The sequence below is a fragment of the Podarcis liolepis genome (assembly GCF_965112155.1).
Source record: "Podarcis liolepis genome assembly, chromosome: 15".
Classification (NCBI taxonomy): domain Eukaryota; kingdom Metazoa; phylum Chordata; class Lepidosauria; order Squamata; family Lacertidae; genus Podarcis; species Podarcis liolepis.
Genome location: NC_139566.1, coordinates 140,459 through 156,511, shown reverse-complemented (window position 1 = coordinate 156,511; position 16,053 = coordinate 140,459). Strand labels below are relative to the sequence as shown.

Here is a 16,053-nt window from a genome sequence, read left to right as displayed (position 1 = left end):
CTGTCAAACAAATCCTGGGAACTGTTAGCTATTTGTGATAAAAAATACATGCCTTATGCAGATAGCTGAAGATACATCTTTTTACTTGGCAGGTTGGCTACAGTTGAACCACAAGTATTATTTACAGACTCCTGCAGACAGTGTCTGCCAGAATCCCCTCCCTCCTCACCCTCCCAGTCAAGACAGAACTCTCAGAGAGAACCCGCCAACTCCCAACTGCCGGTTGCCAACGGCCACCTCCTTTCCCCATTACCATTTCGTCTTTGTGAAATGCAGTTCCAATAATGAAATTAGATTACAAATCCTAACAGGAAGTGCGGTTTGCCAGGGGGCTGAGGGATTCTTTGGGGGAAGGTGCTGCTTCTGAGGCGTGAGGGATGGAGAGAAGCCTCTCCCTGCATTGTGGGTGCCTCATCCCCAGGTCTCTCCCCCAACCCCCTTCTTTCAGCATCTTCTGCCACAAGTGTGAGGGGCTTTGCCCAAAGGAATGCAAAGTGGGCACCAAGACCATTGACTCCACAAGGGCAGCCAGGGACCTGGCTGGCTGCACCCTCATCGAGGGCAACCTCATCCTGAACATCCGCCGGGGAGGTGAGTGGCTGTGCCCCAGGGTGGGAGGGAGGTCTGGCCTCTGCCCACCGAGGGACTGAATCTTTAGAGGGATGACTTGAGGGGTCAGCCTGCCATGCGTTAAGATTTCCTCAGATTTAACTCGGGGGGGGGGGTCTATATTCTTTTCCTTTGCAGCTGAAGGACCATTTAAGGACCCTAAAGCTCAGCACTGGCGCCCCACAGGGATGTGTGCTGAGTCCCTTCCTGTACTCATTGTATACATATGACTGTATTTCATCTGATCCATCCACTGTAATTATTAAGTTTTCAGATGATACTACCATAATGGGTCTAATTACAGGTGGGGATGAATCAGCATGGGGGGAGGGTTCAAAAAGTATCTACATGGTGCCTAGAGAATAACGTGCACCTAAATATTAGCAAGACAAAGGAGATGGTGTTGGACTTTTGGAGGAAGAGAGGGGAACTAGCCCCGTTGTATATCAGGGGTGGTTGTGTGGAGAGAGTCTCTTCCTTTAAATTCCTGGGAGTTTACCTTAGTGAAGACCTCACTTGGAAAAACTATATAACTCAGGTGGTTAGGAAGGCCCAACAGAGACTCGATTTCCTCAGGGTCTTGCAAAAGAACAGTGTTAAACAACAATTGATGACCTCCTTCTGCCGGTCCACAATAGAAAGTGTCCTCTCATATTGTATCACAGTGTGGTACGTTGGCTTGACAGCCACGGATGAAAGTCTCTACAGAGGGTGGTGAACACAGTACAGGATATCATGGGCTGTCCCCTGAGCCCGACAGATGACATCGCAAGGGATCGTGGCCTTAGGAGAGCGGGAAAAATTCTCAGGGACGATTCACACCCCGGCCAGCACCTCTTTAATCTTCTACCCTCAGGCAGGAGATATAGAAGTAGAATCAGTCGTACCAACAGGCTAAAAAACAGCTTCTATCCATGGGCTGTTAGGCTGCTGAACGGAAAATAATATAGTACAACTGACTTTCGGGGTTGGTGTGTTGTGCGACAAGCACAGAGTACAATGAGATTGAGTGTTTGTGTGGGGGGAGGGAGGCTTGGTTAATTTCATTGTATACAGGTTGTACATTGACAATAAAGGTATTATTACTATTATTATTAATCATGCCAGTTAGGAAGCCACCTCCCTTTCTTGGGACAGGTTTTTAAAAGCGTAAAAGAAATGTGTGTTGAAAAGCATAAAGTGCTTGAAGAAAGAACACAGCACCAGGCAATCATTTCAAACATGCAAAAGCCTAAAAGCTGCTTCTCCCTTCCTGCAGATAACCTGGCCTCCGCCCTGCAGGCCAGCCTGGGCCTGATTGAGACCATCACGGGCTTCCTGAAGATCAAGCACTCCTTTGCCCTCATCTCTTTGTCCTTCTTCAAGAACCTCAAGCTCATCCGAGGGGACTCCATGGTGGACGGGTGAGTCATGGGAAGGGCACGGCTCCCCCCCCCCCGGCAGGGCGGGCTGTAAAACACCCTCCTCCGTTTTGCCTCCAGGAACTACACGCTCTACGTGCTGGACAACCAGAACCTCCAGCAGCTCTGGGACTGGAGCCACCACAGCCTCTCCATCCCCGTCGGCAAGATGTACTTTGCTTTCAACCCCAGACTCTGCCTGTCAGAGATTTACCGCATGGAGGAGATCACAGGGACAAAGGGCAGACAAAACAAAGCAGAGATCAATCCCCGGACCAATGGCGACCGAGCCTCCTGTGAGTTGCTCTGGGGGGCAGAGGGCTTGGGGGGCACAGCATCGAGGGACCCTGGCGGGCACCTCATAGGCAGAAATGAGGGTAGCAGTGGCAATCGGAGATGGAGAGGGGGATTGCCCCGCAAGGAGGTTGGGGTGCCGCAGTCGAAACCTGCAACCCCAATAGCAGCAGCAGCTGTCATCCCAACCCCTCCCCCCGACCCACTTTTATTCCAGGTCTTTTCTCCCAGAACATTTTCAGTGAAAACAGGGTTTGGGATTTTTGTCATTTGCACAGCTAGAAATGAAATAGACATTTTGACCTTTGCCCATGAAATTTTCCAGGGCTCTTTGCCAGTTCCACTGTTGCTCCCTGAAGCCACTTGTGTTCCTCCCCCGCTCCTCGCCCGTGCCAGTTTTCAAGACTCCTTCCAGGTTTTAAACCCCCCCCCCCCAATATTTCAGGCAAGACCCAAATCCTGCACTTTGTGTCCAACACCACTGAGTCAGATCGCATCTTCCTCAAGTGGGAGCGCTACCGGCCCCCAGAGTACCACGACCGCCTGAGCTTCATCATCTACTACAAGGAATCGTAAGTCCTTGGGGAGCCTCAGGTGTGTGTGGGGGGGGGGATTTGCTCTTTTCTGCTGCTGCTGCAGGGGACACCCAGCACACCTGAAGGGGAAGATACCCTTCTGGAAGCGTATCTAAGCCAAGACCCAGCTGTCCTTCATGACTCTCTGAGGTTTGCAGTGCAACTTGAATGTGTTCTGTAAAGCACAGGCTAGGAGGGTGCAGTGTGCATAAAAATAAATATATTATTGAAAAGACCAAAGGAAATGCCTTATACTGGGAACCTTGCTTTGCAAGAATGTGCGTATTAGGAGAAATGCTGGTGAATTTTAATGAGAACCTTTTTAAAATTATATATCCACAAACTGATGTGGAAATGTGGAGAACTGAAGGTGGGGAAAGTGAGAAACCGAAACGGACCTCTTTGCGCATCCTTCTTGGTCTGCCAAGTGCCTGGCAGCTGGAGAGCCAGTGGAGGTGGCAAGAGGGGAGCCCAGCTGCCTCCCTCCCGGCTGCTCCTGCAGGCCTGACCCTCCCTTGGGTGCCTCGTCCCCCAGGCCCTTCCAGAACGTGACGGAATACATTGGGCAGGACGCCTGCGGTGCCAACAGCTGGAACGTGGTGGACGTGGAGCCGCCCCTGAACAACGAGCAGGAGCCGGGGGTGGTGCTTCAGAGCCTCAAGCCCTGGACCCAGTATGCCATCTTTGTGCGCGCCATCACCCTCACCACCGCCGAGGAGAGGCGCAACTACGGGGCTCAGAGCGAGGTGGTTTACATCCGTACCATGCCTGCAGGTAACGCGGGCGGGCGGGCGGGCGGGCGGGAGGAGCAGGAGCCTGTGACCAGTGTCATCCACTCCTTGGACTGGGACCGGGCTCTGAGTAGAGTTGCTGGGATGCCGTGGGGGTTCTGGGCTTGCAGCAGAGGGACCTTGAAAGGAGCTCTCCCTTCTGTGGAGGCAGAAGGGGCCTAGCATGAGATGGAGGGCTGCACTGCGGCCACCTCAAAATGTTAAAGCTGGCTGAGATTGGGTTGGACCGAGAGATGCAGTGACTGGCCCAGGGTCACCCAGAGAGCTTCATAGCTGAATGGGGACTTGAACCCTGGTCTCTGTCAGGCTGTAGTCTGACACTCTAGCCGCTACAACACAGTGGCTCTCTATATTGGTTCTCTCTCCCCCCCCTTTTTCTCCCTCTTTCAATTACACTCCCCTTCCCTCCCGTCGATGTCCAGCTCCAACAGTTCCCCGGGACGTCATCTCCATGTCCAACTCCTCGTCCCACCTCATTGTCCGCTGGAAGCCACCCAGCCAGCCCAATGGCAACATCACCTACTACCTGGTCTTGTGGCAGCAGCTGGCTGAGGACTCTGAGCTGTTTGTCAATGACTATTGCCACAAAGGTGAGGTGGCTGGCCTGCTCCATGGCGCATGGACCTTGCACAGCCCCCAAAGGGCCTTTGCTCACACCCTCTCTCCTCTCGCCCTGCCAGGCCTCCGCCTGCCCACCAGCAGCGCAGACACTCGCTTTGACACAGACGATGGTGACGGCCAGGAGGATGGAGAGGAGCAGCAGTGCTGCCCGTGTCAAAGCCCTGTGGGGCAAACCCCCCTGAGGGATGAAACTGTCTCTTTCCAGAAGAAGTTTGAAAACTTCCTGCATAATTCCATCATCATCCCCAGGTGACTGGGGCTGGAGCTGTGCAGGCCAGGCTGTGGGGTTTGGGATTGGGACTCCATGGGCGGGCGGGCGGGCGGGTGGAAGTCAGGGCTGACAGCAGCAATGGCCAGCTGGCGGGAGAGCCTGTCAGAACTGGTGGTGGTTCTCTCTGCCGTCTTGGTACTCCAAACCTTCCACTGACTCCCAGCGCTCCTTCCCCAACTGGAGAGCAGGCATCTTGAGCCTGAAAATGTTAGGCAGGAATGGCACTGTCAACTGTTTGCAAGCCCAGCAACGCCCCCCCCCCAACTGGGGCTCTGGAGAATCCTGAGCCTTATTTCCACAAGTGTCCTGCAGCGCTAGTCTGAAAAAGTTTGAAAAGACTGGCATGAGTTGACTTATTCTAGGTCAGGGTGGTTTTACCTATCTCTCCTGGTAATGTCTACTCTGACTGGCAGCAACAGCAGCTCTCCAATATTGTCTGAGGTGGAAATGGAGGTGGGGAGTCCCCTCCCCAGTGACATGCAACCTCAGCCTTCTCCAACCTGTTTTGGGCCACCAACTCTCACCTGCTCCCACCCCTGTGGCTGCACCCTCATCAGCTGAAATATTCACCAGAGGCAGAGGAGAAGGCTGGAGCCAGGGGGTAGTAAGCAGAGATTTTCACCTTCTTTGTCCTTTTTCAGACCCCCCTGGAAAGTCACTTCCATCAACAAGATCTCTTACAGGTAAGCTGCAGAGTGAAGCCGAAAATGAAAAGGAATGTTCACACATTTTCAGGCTTTTCCTGAGGACTAGAAATGTTTTTTTAAAGGGATGCCTCAAGTTTGCCCCACCATCTGGAGGCTCTCTCAAAATGCACAGACAGTGCAGACTATCAGGTTGCAATATTGGGCTGCAGAGAATGGACGCCTTTTAGGAAGAAAAGGGGGTCTCTTCCCCTCTCCCCACCCCTGCAGGACCAGAAGCTTCCCTTCTTCCTATTGCCTGCCTTTGCCTACCAAGCCCCAGGCACTCAAACATCCCCACACTCTTAACTGTTGGGGGGATCCTGGGGAAATCAGTATCACAGGCAGAAGGACCGTGGAAACTCCTGTCCAGCTTTCTATTGTAATACGTCTGGGGGCTGGACTGAGTTTGGACCCTAAACCGGCTGTGTCTGCTTTGTCCTTCATGGACTAAGGGCTGGGCATGACACCTGTCATCTACCTTGAGGTGTAGGGTAAACAGCATCTCCCAGCAGACAGGCCTGCCCTACCCCACACTCTGCCCCAAGGCCTCACTGCTCTGCTTCCTCTGCTGTGACAGGATCCCAAAGAGGCGCAGGGACACCTTTGCCGTAACCCCTCTTCCTGTCCATGCCTTTGCCAACACATCATCCCCAGAGGTCCTGGAAAATGGAGTGACCCCAAACCGCACAGGGTCCGGCAGCTCCAAAACTGAGAAGGATTTCCGCATCTTTGAGGATAAAGTGGTCCGGGATCGGACGGCCATCTCCAACCTGCGCCATTTTACTGAGTATCGCATTGACATCCATGCCTGCAACCACGCTGCGCAGACCGTGGGCTGCAGCGCTGCCACTTTTGTCTTTGCCAGAACCATGCCGGAACGTAAGTGCCAGAGAGCACCCCCAGCAAGCCACATGGGGGGGGGGGCACCAGCCCCAGGCAGGAGCAGAGAGCTCAGCTGCCCCTTTATGTCTGTCTGCCCTGCTTTGCCTCACGGTAAGGCCAGCCCTGATCCTGCCTCTTTGTACAACTCCCGTCCCCATCGCTAGCTGGTAAGTAGCCTCTGCAGTCCATCGTCTGAATCAACTGGCTCTTCCCTACCAGAATTATCGGGGCGGCCTGTCTCAATTCGCCACCTGCAGTGAAATGGGAAGATGTCGCCCAGTGCATCTGCCCCCCCGCCCTTGCTGCCCCTGCGGTGCCTCGATTACTGGAGTTGTGGGGCTGTAGCTTCCAGGTTCTGAGGAGATCATGCAGAGGCCACACGCCAGCTTCCCAAGACTTCATTCAGCAAGGCGCTCCATCTCACTTCCTGGGGCCTCAGGAATGTTGCGCAGGGCTCTCATGAGATCTTGCTGGAACTTGGAAGCTGCTGCAACTGCTTCTCTGGTGCTGACGGTGGCAGGGGCTCATTTGTGGAGTCACACTTTGGATTCTGCCACCTGAGGCAGTTGCTGTAGTCTGCCTCATGGGTGGTCCGGCTCTGGGAATGATGCAAATGTGATCCAGGAATAAGCATTTTGCACAAGGTGTCCCATGAGCTATGAAGAGCTCTGCGCTCCTTCTCGCCCTGCCTGGGCAAGAGGTGGAAGGAAGGGAGCGTGTGATGGGCTTCCGTCAGCCGTACTAAATTCCACACCTGACTCCACTTGAAGCCGACTCAGGAGCTCCTTTGCTTTGCTCTCTCGCTCAGCTCTAGCAGACAACATCCCTGGCAACGTGACCTGGGAGCCAGCAGGGAAAAACCGAGTCCTCCTCAAGTGGGAGGAGCCGAAGAACCCCAACGGGCTCATCCTCAAGTACGAGATCAAGTACAGCCGGGAGAGTGAGGTGAGGAAGGGGCTGGAGGCCTAGTGGTGGCAGCAGGGCCAAGCGCTGGAACATTTATTAGCAGCAGGAGACGGAAGGTTGGGAGATTCAGGACAAGCAGGAGAGAGGAATTTGCTGCCGCACAAGGTAGCGATGGCAGCTGACTTCAAAGAGGGATTAGACATGTTAATGGAGGATAAGGCTCTCTAATGTTACTAGTAGTCATGGTGGATCAGAGGCAGTGCTCAGCAACACCAGCAGTGGGGATAGATCCCTTCGGGGCATCTGGTTGGTGACTGTGAGAAGGAGCAGGATGCTGGAGTAGTTGGTCCCCCTTTGGCCTGATCCAGCAGCAGTAGCATCCTGGCTCTGGTTAACTAGACCCTGCCACTTGCAGCCACTACATCCTTGCCCCCCCCCCAGCAGCCACCAGCCTGGGGTTTCAAACTTCCCCACCTCCAAGAGTGATCCACAGGCCCCTGAGGCACCACTCACGCCTGTCTCCTCCTCGGTTTCCTTCTTCCTCTCCTGCAGAAAGTCACCTCGGTTGTCTGCGTCTCTCGCCACCGCTACACTCGGAACGGGGGCTACCTCCTCGACCTCCTCCAGCCTGGAAATTACTCTGCCAAGGTCCGGGCCACTTCACTGTCAGGGAACGGCTCGTGGACCGGACTGATCAAGTTTTACATCCTGGGGCCGGGTAGGTGGTGGAGGGTGAGCGTAGGGAAGAGAAGGGTTGACTTGGACTAAGCAACCCTGGCAGTTCAGGGAGGTTCACCTGGTGACACAATGGAGAAACCCTGTGATGATGCCGGGGGGGGGGGCAGCGGGAGGCAGGGCAAGCAAGGACGCCTGGAACAGTTTGTATCTCTGGTTTAACTTCTCATGAAAATGTGGCCCCAGATGCTGGCAGGTGGGGTGTTCTGGGGAACTCCAGAAAAAAAGTTTTCCTTTAGGCCACTTTCAGAGCAACCTTGGGGGCTAATGGTGAAAGAGATCCCTTTGGGGCAAAGAGGAGAAGCACACAGCTGCTTGGATGAATGAAAACAGGGGAGGGGAACCTGCTGCTGTTCCTGGGCTCCAGCCCCAGGAGACAGCAGGACCAGCTGCCTGGAAACCTGGTGGGAGCTGTAGTCCAGTCCTCACCCTCTTCCACAAATAGATGGTGGCTTTGTGGGCCTTGGTGACAAAAGGAGACTAATCAGCCCCAAAAGTGAGCATCACCCAGGAACCTAGCCTGGCACTCTATATGTGGGGCTACGTAGAGTGACTCGGAAACTGCAATTAATCCAGAATGCGGCAGCTAGACTGGTGACTGGGAGCAGCTGCTGGGACCATAAAACACCAATCCTGAAAGACCTACATTGGCTCCCAGTACGTTTCCAAGCACAGTTCAAAGTGTTGGTGCTGACCTTGAAAGCCCCACATGGCCTTGGCCCAGTAGACCTGAAGGAGCATCTCCATCCCCATCACTCAGCCAGACACTGAGGTCCAGAGCCGAGGGCCTTCTGGCGGTTCCCTCCCTGCGAGAAGATTACAGGGAACCAGGCAGAGGGCCTTCTTGGTGGTGGCACCCGCCCTGTGGAACACCCTCCCATAATAAACAATTATCCGACTTTTAAAAGACATCTGAAGGCAGCCCTGTTTAGGGAAGTTTTCAATGTTTGATCTTTTATTGCTTTATTATTATTGTTGTTGTTATTATTATTATTATTATTATTATTATTATTATTATTATTATTATTAGAGCTGCCCAGAGTGGCTGGGGAAACCCAGCCAGATGAGCGGGGTATAAATAATAAATTGTTATTATTGCTATTATTAAGATTTTAACATTTGCTAGATCCAGGGATTAGAGTAGTCTGGCTCCCACAAACTCACAATAAGACATAATTTTATTTGTATGCTGCCTTTCCATAGTTCAAACCATGCTTGAGGTGGCTTACAACATGAAAAAATACAGTATTACAGAAATAATCACCAACAATAAATAAAACATTAAAAAATACACAGCCAAATTGGACAATTTCCACATAAATCATAATAAAATCTAAAATAAAGATTTAAAAAATCAGTAACAACCCCTTTTAACACCCCTTCCCAAAACAATATACTCCAGTCCAAGTGTCTAGAGATTAACAGATAGAAAAGGGAGCAACTGCTTCAGTAATCAAGGCTGCCTTTGTGCAGAAAGTGATGTGGTCTCTCTACCTCTAGGAGCACAGAAGGGAGGATGTTTATGGGGACAACATTTCTATTCCTCAGAGGCTTGTCCCATCCACTTTATTGGGGAGCCCAAATGATGGCCAACAGTTGTACCAAAATGCTGTGGGTCATTTGGTGCATAAATTTAGAATCCTTTTTTATCACGTGGTGCCAAATGTTAGGAAAGCAGACAAAATATTGCCCCAGACCAGCAAATGGAATTCAGAGCAGCCGTTGAGTGGGGTGTGTGGGTGTGAGTTGTGTACATGTCGTTTCTAAGAGTCCCCCTTAGGATATTAAAACCACACAAACAAACCCAGCTGGGGCAAGTTGTTTGATCAATGTTAACTAGTTGTGTAATAATTACATGTTTCTTTCTCTGCCCCCCCAAAACACTTACTTCCATCATGAACCCCCTTACAAGTAGAGGAAGAGGAACCCGGAAACTTCTATGTGCTCTTGACGCTGATGCCCGTTGTCTTGATGGTGGGGATCACTTGCCTGGCCGTCTTTGTTTTCTTATACAACAAGAAAAGGTAATATGGAACCGTCGGGACACTGGCACTGTTAGAGGTGTCTCCCCCCCCCCCCGCAACACGGAGTGGAGAATCTGTGGCCCTCCAGACGTTATGGGTCTCCATCCCCCAAGAGCCAGCCTGGCTGATGGTCAGTGTGTCCCCCTTCCAGAACCTTCTCTGGGGAAGGGTCGGCTCACACTTTCTACTGGCAGAGAAGTGTTGCTTTAACTTGACATGGACCAGGTCAGCAATGACGTTGCACCAAAATCCCACAGGAGGGTCCTAAGGGGGAGGGGAACTCACCGCCACTGTGGTCCCTGCCCTGCAAAGGACCTTGAGCCCTTTGTCTCTCCCTCCCAGAAGCACAGAGGGATACCCCAGTGGGACGCTGTACGCCTCAGTCAACCCTGAATACTTCAGCACCTCAAACAGTGAGTACGGCTCACCTTTCGAAGGCAGAGGCGGGCAGGACACCATTTCCACAGGGGCACCCTCTGTCTGTGAGGGCAAAGGTGGAGCATTGCTATGGAACTGACTGGTGCTGCTGCTGATGCCCTAAGCCTCCCCTGTCCCTAGCCGGGGGCTCTCCAGGTTGTCCTGGACTCCCGGCTTGCATCATCACCATCCCTGAGTGCGCTGGGACTGACGGGAGTCTTGGTCCAGATCGTTTAGAGGGCACCAGGTTGGGGAAGCAGCAGCTGTGCCCCCCCCACTCAGTGTTGCAGCAGGACTTGTGCAGGAGGACTCCCCACCTGATTCTACCCTTGGCCTTGCCACTCCGCCACCTTCCAGGCCCCCCAGCCTTGCCTCCGGGGGGCGTATGTGTGTGCCCCACACCGAGCGCTCTGTGCTTTTCCTTCGGTGCCTCTCCTTGGCTAGTGTACGTCCCGGACGAGTGGGAGGTGCCGCGGGAGAAGATCACGGTGCTGCGGGAGCTGGGCCAAGGCTCCTTTGGGATGGTCTACGAAGGGCTTGCCGAGGACATTGAGCAGGAGGGAGAGAAGACCAGGGTGGCCCTGAAGACGGTCAACGAGTTGGCCACCACGCGGGAGCGCATCGAGTTCCTGAATGAGGCCTCGGTCATGAAAGCCTTCAGGTGCCACCACGTGGTAAGTGGGCCGGCCCTCCCCTTGGACAGCTGAGTTTTGGCGTCAGGAAAAGCAGCATATGGTACCAGAGCTGCTATTGTTGTGCTTTGTTCTCCCAGGGGGAGACACTCGTGGGACATTCTGCCTTGGGGGCCAAAATAACTTGATCAGCCTCGGGGATTATGCAACTTGATCTGTGGGTTGGTGGGCAAAATACCTCAGGGCAGCCCTGCCTGGATTCCCAGAGAGGAACAGGCTAGATTTCAGCTTCCATGTGGTTGGATGACGTGGGGTGTGCCAAAGTTGGTGTTTGGATGACCAATTGCAGCAATGCAAAGAGGGAGAGTCGTTGTCCCCGTTTTGCTCTGCTAGAGGGTCGGAGGTGCTCATCCTGCCCCATTCAACTCCGCAGTGTGGGAATGCTAAAACTGGCCTACTAAGTGGGGGTGACATTAGGGTTACTGGACCCCCCCCCCTCCTGTGTGTGCGCTGAGCACTTTGAGAGCGTCCTCTACATGCCAGCTGGCCTCTTTTATCTCTGCTGGCTCTCAGGTCCGTCTTCTGGGCGTAGTCTCCCAGGGCCAGCCTGCCTTGGTCATCATGGAGCTGATGACGAGGGGGGACCTGAAGAGCTACCTCCGTTCCCTCAGGCCGGAAGCTGAGGTGAGTGACTTGCAGAGCCTCCCCCAGGCTTTCCTCCAGGGCTCAAGCAAAGCCGCCTGCTTGGGTGGAGAAGAAGTTGCACCATGTGGCCAATCCAGTCCAAAGGCAGAGGGTGGGGACTGCCCACAGGAAGCTATGGGAAGCTGGGCTTTCATTTGTGCTGAAGTTCCCTTGCCCAGGGCACCGAGGGAGTTCAGAAACTCCTTTCCCATCTTGGAGGGTGGCGTCCAGTCTGGGGTCTCCTTGCCTGCCGGCTTTTGCCAGCTTCGATAGTAGCTGGGAGACAAAACCAAAGTATGGAGACAGACTGAGCGCATGGCATTCTCCGGGAGTGGCTGAGGACATTTTCCCAGAGAAGAAGTCCTGTTGGTCTCTTCCCCCCTGCCCTGGGACAGGCTATTTTGTGGTTCTTTCTCTCTAGAATAACCCTGGCTTGCCTCCCCCGTCACTGAGGGACATGATCCAGATGGCTGGCGAGATCGCGGATGGCATGGCCTACCTGAACGCCAAGAAGTTTGTCCACCGGGATCTTGCTGCCCGCAACTGCATGGTGTCAGAGGACTTCACTGTGAAGATTGGGGGTGAGGCCAGGTTGGGGTTCAGGGGTGTTATCATTGTCATTCCCTACGAGTAGAGGTGGTCGTGGTTGAGGCTCGGATGCCCAGGGGGGCAGCAGTGTTTGTTTGCTGCAGCAACAACCCCCTCCCCCATTTCTGGTGGCCCCGGCCTCCCTGGACCAGACCTCCTGTTGCCCCGAGGGCTCCCTGCAGCTCCGACAGCTGCCTGTCTCCCTCCCTGCCAAATTCTCTTCATCTTGGTTCCCCTCAAAAGATTTCGGCATGACCAGGGACATCTATGAGACGGACTATTACCGCAAAGGGGGGAAAGGTCTGCTGCCTGTCCGCTGGATGTCCCCGGAAGCCCTGAAGGATGGCCTCTTCAACACACACTCGGACATCTGGTGGGTGCTTGGGAGAGGAAGGGGCAGGCTTGTCCTCCAGAGCAGCAGGGGGCGGGGGCGGGGCGGCAGCAGGTTTCTAGTCCCAGGGAGTTCTGGCACACCTTTGTTCACCCTTCCATGGTATTTTCACTCAAGGATAATCTGGGACTGGAAGCAGGGACTTTCAAGGATGTGTGTGAGAGAGGCTGAGGGTGGCCGGTGTGGCTCCTGCTCACGTCTTCTTTGCTGGTCTTTGTGGGGCAGAGGGAGGAGGCGGAGGCCCTGCACTTGAGCAGCATCTTGGTTTGGACCCTCGTGTGGGGGGCCTGTCTGCTCCCTCCCACCGTAAACCTTGCGAAGAGCAGCTGTGCACAATGGCTGTCCTGGGCGCCTCTCCTCACCTGTGGCCTGTGGCAAGAGGCAAGGAGGAAGAGGCTGACTCTTCTCTTGCAGGTCCTTTGGGGTGGTGCTGTGGGAAATCGCGACGCTGGCTGAGCAGCCCTACCAGGGCATGTCCAACGAGCAGGTCCTGCACTTCGTGATGGACAGCGGCGTCCTGGAGAAGCCAGAGAACTGTCCCCAGAAGCTGTAAGCGCCTCACCAGTGTCTGTCTGTCAGTCCATCCAGGTAGCATCTGGGCTGTGCAAAGGCAGATGCGCTTCCCTCCCCCTCCCCCTCCCCCTCGGGCCCCTTGATGGCAGTCCTGCGTGGCCTGTGGGGGCCTCCCCATCTGGGCCCCCACAGCAAGGCGGCTTGAGACACTCCTCCTCTTGGGAGCCAGCAGCAGGCTGGTGTCAAGGCTGCCTGGTGGAGCCTTTGGGGTGGGGGTGGTGCAGTAGGAGGGGAAAGTGACCCCCTGCCCTTCTCACTCTCCACCCCCCTCCTGCCCTTGTGGATCTTCCAGCCACGAGCTGATGACCTGGTGCTGGCAGCAGAACCCCCGCCTGCGCCCCACCTTCGCCCAGATCCTGGAGAGCATCAAGGACGACATGAGCGCCGCCTTCCGCACCCACTCCTTCTTCTACAGCCTGGAGAACAAATGCTGCAGCTCCTGGGAGGCTTCGGACACAGAGACGGAGCAGCTACTTCTGAGTGGGGAGGAGGAGGAGGAGGAAGCAGCACCTGAGCCGGCCCCCCCTCAGGGTGCCCCCATCCCCAATGGCAGCCCACTCCTCGCTCTGGGCCTTGGCAGGGACCCCTTGCAGAGCCAGCCTACAAACTGCTGCCAACCCAATGGGAAGGTGGGCCTCTGAAGAAGGGCACCACCCTGGGGCCCACCTCACAGGAGACCCCCCCCCTTGCCCTCTTTGGGACCTGCTGAAAAGCCAGGACGCTTCTGGGCTGGAGTGGAGAAAGGACCCCTTCCAGGAGGAGGACCACCTGGTGACCCTCCCTCAGGGTGACAGGATGGAGTCTCTTTTGAGGAGAAGATGACTTGGCCGGGCGCTCCTTTTCTTCCCGAGGGCCTTGGCCCGTTCTGGCCGCCTGCAGGTTGCCTTGCAGGCATTTCTCCCTTCAGCCACTGTGGGCAGCCTCCTCCCTGCCCCCCATCACGTGGGCTGTGGCTTCGTGGGGAGCATTTGCAATCCTTCGGCTGGGGCGAACTGGCTCTCCTCAGCAGCCCAGGAGCAAAGATACACTTATGCTCTGTGTGGCAGCCTTGCCCAGGGGTTTCACGCTCCTTTGTTGGACTGGTGCACAAGTGAACTCCTGGGCTGTGGGGCTAAAAGGTGCAGCCAGCGCCTGTGAAGGAAGCTGAAGGCCAAATGGACTGGCTGAAAAGCTCCCTGGCTTTGGGAAGGTCGAAGGACGGGCAGACTTTCCCACAGCCCATTCCTGCCTCTGGGTGTGTTGGGGATGCGGGGCCACAAATGTGTTCATCCCCACAGCCACTCCAGAGGAGGTTACCTTCTTTCCTTTATACCTCACCTCTCTTCCAGAATGGCACCCAGACTGGCATACTTCTTTTTTAATAAATAGAAGAGTAACTAACGGCCTTGAGAGAGGCTTCCTGGGAAGTTTCCCGTCCAGTGTGGCCTTACTTTGCAAAGTCCCAGATTCTGGCCCGGCAGCCGGGGCCTCCTCCCCACTGCACTTTCCCAGCTGTTGCAAGGATCTCTTCAGACCAAGTGGCCACTTCAGCCCTAACGCCTGCTCCTTGTCACAGAGGAGATTCTGCAGTTTCACTGTGGACTAGAAGCACTGGGAGGTCAGTATTTTGCTGAAGCTCAGGGGTCCAGGTGAGGGCACTCCCTGGATGGGGGGATCCTCTCTCCGTGCAACCATTTGTGCTGCCTTGGATTCTGTGCTGGAAGAAAAGTCGGGTATAAACACAAGAGCCCCATCTCTGGAGCTGGCTGTGGCTGGGCTGCTCCTCCTCTCCCCCATCACTGCAAAGGTGCTTTCGTTTTTGCTGGATGTGATCGGCTGCTTCCACAAAGTGAAGGGCAAGCCCTTGAACTCTGAATAAACCACTTTGTTTTCCCGTAGAGATGTCCAGGTGAGCCCGATGGGTGCCTCTTTTATCAGCATTGCGAGAGGCAGCTCTGCTCAAACTTGCTTCCAGCGTGAAGAACTGAAACCAACCTCCCTCCCATAGGAATTAAGTTTCTAATGGAACCAGGTGGTTTTATAATTAGCCCAACTGCAGCGGTGTTATTCCTCTGCATCAGCTGCTGGCTCCATGAAGATTTTTCCCTCACGCGGAGACACACAAAAACACGTGTGTGATATAAGTGCATCTGCTCCAGCTCTGGGCGTCCCCACTGTGCTCATTGATCTTTGAAGACTTTTCTGAGTTTCTGACAGTGCAAAACTTGGCTTACAGAGTGTATGTGACCCCTTTGTACATGGATTTACAGACTCCTGCGAGGAAGTCAGGCTTATGAGTTCTGCTGGCTCATCCTCAGTTACGCCTTTTCCTGTTGCAAAATAAGCAAGACTGAAACTGCCTGCTTGGCCCTTCCAGGAGACCGTTTTGGGAAGGCGGATTGCAAGCTGTGGTTGGGGAAAGGGATTCTTGAAACAAAGGGTCGTCCTTGTTGCACCTTGTAATCCAGAGCGACTGACAGTGCAAACACGCAGGAGGCCTCAAGAAGGGGCTGCTATAAAATGCGGGGGGGGGGGGGAGACATTCCTTTGAACATAGGAGTTCACTGAGATGAAGAACTTTCTAATGGCAAGAGTTTTTGACAGTGGAACGGACTCCCTCAGAAAGTGGCGGCTCTCCGTCCTTGGAGGTTTCTAAGCAGAGGTTGGATGGCCACCTGGCCGGGATGCTCTAGTTGGGATTCTTGCATTGCAGGGGGTTGGACTAGATGACCCCCTGGGGTCCCTTCCAACTCTATAGTTCTATGATTCTAATGAAGGTGATCTCTGTGCCTGGTGCAACCCCCTGTTGGCCTATAAGGTGCTTTCCCCTGCCCCACTTTGCTTTCTTTCATGGGACTGAAGAAGTGGCTAGTCTCTGTCAAAGTTGGGGGCGGGGGCGGGGAAGTGACAGAGAGATCTGCCCCCACCCGAGAAGCGCTGGAAATGAGCCAAGCAGCCGTCCCCTTGATGCTGTGCCTCTGCTGGCGGCTGCCTT

General features: G+C 54.5%; 1 protein-coding gene across 3 annotated transcripts in view; it reads left to right on the top strand.

Moving 5' to 3' along the window:
- The window catches only part of INSRR (insulin receptor related receptor), a 30,523-nt gene extending 15,567 nt beyond the window's left edge, over positions 1-14,956 (top strand). For 2 of the 3 annotated variants that reach the window (XM_083476939.1, XM_083476941.1), the window contains exons 4-22: positions 449-591; positions 1,868-2,012; positions 2,091-2,305; positions 2,749-2,875; positions 3,414-3,652; positions 4,092-4,259; positions 4,350-4,539; positions 5,203-5,244; positions 5,825-6,126; positions 6,938-7,074; positions 7,588-7,753; positions 9,683-9,794; positions 10,137-10,207; positions 10,656-10,885; positions 11,417-11,527; positions 11,949-12,108; positions 12,359-12,488; positions 12,921-13,055; positions 13,372-14,956. In XM_083476939.1, the coding sequence (XP_083333065.1) occupies positions 449-591; positions 1,868-2,012; positions 2,091-2,305; positions 2,749-2,875; positions 3,414-3,652; positions 4,092-4,259; positions 4,350-4,539; positions 5,203-5,244; positions 5,825-6,126; positions 6,938-7,074; positions 7,588-7,753; positions 9,683-9,794; positions 10,137-10,207; positions 10,656-10,885; positions 11,417-11,527; positions 11,949-12,108; positions 12,359-12,488; positions 12,921-13,055; positions 13,372-13,720 (3,172 nt within the window). In that variant the 3' untranslated portion in view covers positions 13,721-14,956. The remainder of the gene's footprint in view (positions 1-448; positions 592-1,867; positions 2,013-2,090; positions 2,306-2,748; positions 2,876-3,413; positions 3,653-4,091; positions 4,260-4,349; positions 4,540-5,202; positions 5,245-5,824; positions 6,127-6,937; positions 7,075-7,587; positions 7,754-9,682; positions 9,795-10,136; positions 10,208-10,655; positions 10,886-11,416; positions 11,528-11,948; positions 12,109-12,358; positions 12,489-12,920; positions 13,056-13,371) is intronic. The other variant, XM_083476940.1, reaches the window with a different exon arrangement.
- The last annotated feature ends 1,097 nt before the right edge of the window (positions 14,957-16,053 follow it).